The sequence below is a fragment of the Plasmodium sp. gorilla clade G2 genome, assembly GCF_900097015.1.
Source record: "Plasmodium sp. gorilla clade G2 genome assembly, contig: PADLG01_00_18, whole genome shotgun sequence".
NCBI classification, from domain to species: Eukaryota; Apicomplexa; class Aconoidasida; order Haemosporida; family Plasmodiidae; genus Plasmodium; species Plasmodium adleri (nom. inval.).
The window spans coordinates 17,501-18,954 of NW_021628865.1; the positions used below are offsets into that span (position 1 = coordinate 17,501).

Sequence of the window (1,454 nt, forward strand, 5' to 3'; positions counted from 1 at the left end):
TTATTTTCTTTGGATTTTTGATCAGATTGGAATGTTTCATATACTTTTGGAAAGTATTGTGTTTTCTTTTCATTAGTGAATTTATTCCATGAATGTATGCATTCTTTTAAATAGGATATAAATTCATCAATGGATTGTATTTTCGTAATAAATGCCTCGAAGTTAGAATCTATATTTGGATTTTCTTTTATGAAATCAGATTGAAGATCACATTTAATTTTACACCATGTTGCCATTCTTTTTTTTTCTGGTATTTCATTTTGATATGCCAATATTATGGTTACATTTTCTAAAGCTTCTATTAGATAATGAAATTTTTTTCTACGATTTTCATTTAAATCATAAAATATATTTTTTAGTTCTTCTACTGAGTTTTTTGGATCTAAGGTTGTAATTTGTGTATTTAATTCTTCTGTATATTGAAGATCAAATTTTAAATTATTAAAATAATCTTCCGCATTATTTTCATTTTCTATTAGATTTTGTACTTTTTGTTTTCTTTGTTTTTCTCTTTGAGCACAAGGACATCTTTGTGTTAAATAATCACCTCTGAAAGAATGATGCATAGCAGATGCTAAAGTTCTTGAATTTCTATGAAGTAATTCTTCATTTGGTTTAGTACTATATTGTATTTTACAAGTTTTCTAAAAAAAAAAAATAATAATAAATAAATAAATAATTATATAAATATATGTATATATATATATATATATATATATATATATATATATATATATATATATTATTTACATAATTTATCTTACTAATAATAATACGAAATACATAAGTGTAATTGTGGATACCACCAATGTGGACATCATAAACTTCTTAAAGGTCATACGTTGCTTCATTTTTGACTTTATTATATATAGTAATATATTTTTTCGGATTGATTATATATTTTTAAATATTTTGTTAAAATAGAATTTATATAATTAAATTTTTTTTTTTTGTAAAAGAAGAAAAAAAGAATAAATATAATAAGAAAAAATTTATATGAAATATGTATATGTATATATATATATATATATATATATATGAATATGAATATATACGAATTATTTGGTGTAAATTTATTATAAACTTAATTTTCAATTATTATTTATATAATGTAATATAAATCTATATTTAATTAAATATATTTATATAAGAAAAAAAAAACAAATATATATTTTTTCTTAGCAAAAAATACGCGCATGCGTAAGAAATATGTGAATTTCATGATATATATATATATATATATATATACTCGTTTTATAAAATATGATCTGTGTATTTATGTATTTATATATATTTTATATATTTATATGGATATATATATATTTTTTCTTCATATTTTTATGTCAATAAAATTTTCATTTATTTTAAGCAAAATATATATAAAAAATTATGGACATTACATTTTTTTTTAAATAATATTATTAATATATATTATGTATTTTTTTTAATATATA

The 1,454-nt window shown here is 17.7% G+C and overlaps 1 protein-coding gene across 1 annotated transcript in view; it reads right to left on the reverse strand.

Moving 5' to 3' along the window:
* PADL01_0014500 (Plasmodium exported protein (PHISTc), unknown function) overlaps positions 1-851 on the reverse strand; it is a gene marked incomplete at both ends in the record, with an annotated part of 1,089 nt that extends 238 nt beyond the window's left edge. Inside the window, 2 exons of the mRNA XM_028680383.1 lie at positions 1-644; positions 765-851. The exon at positions 1-644 is cut by the window's left edge and continues 238 nt beyond it. Of these exons, the coding sequence (XP_028541161.1) occupies positions 1-644; positions 765-851 (731 nt within the window). The remainder of the gene's footprint in view (positions 645-764) is intronic.
* Between the last annotated feature and the right edge of the window lie 603 nt (positions 852-1,454).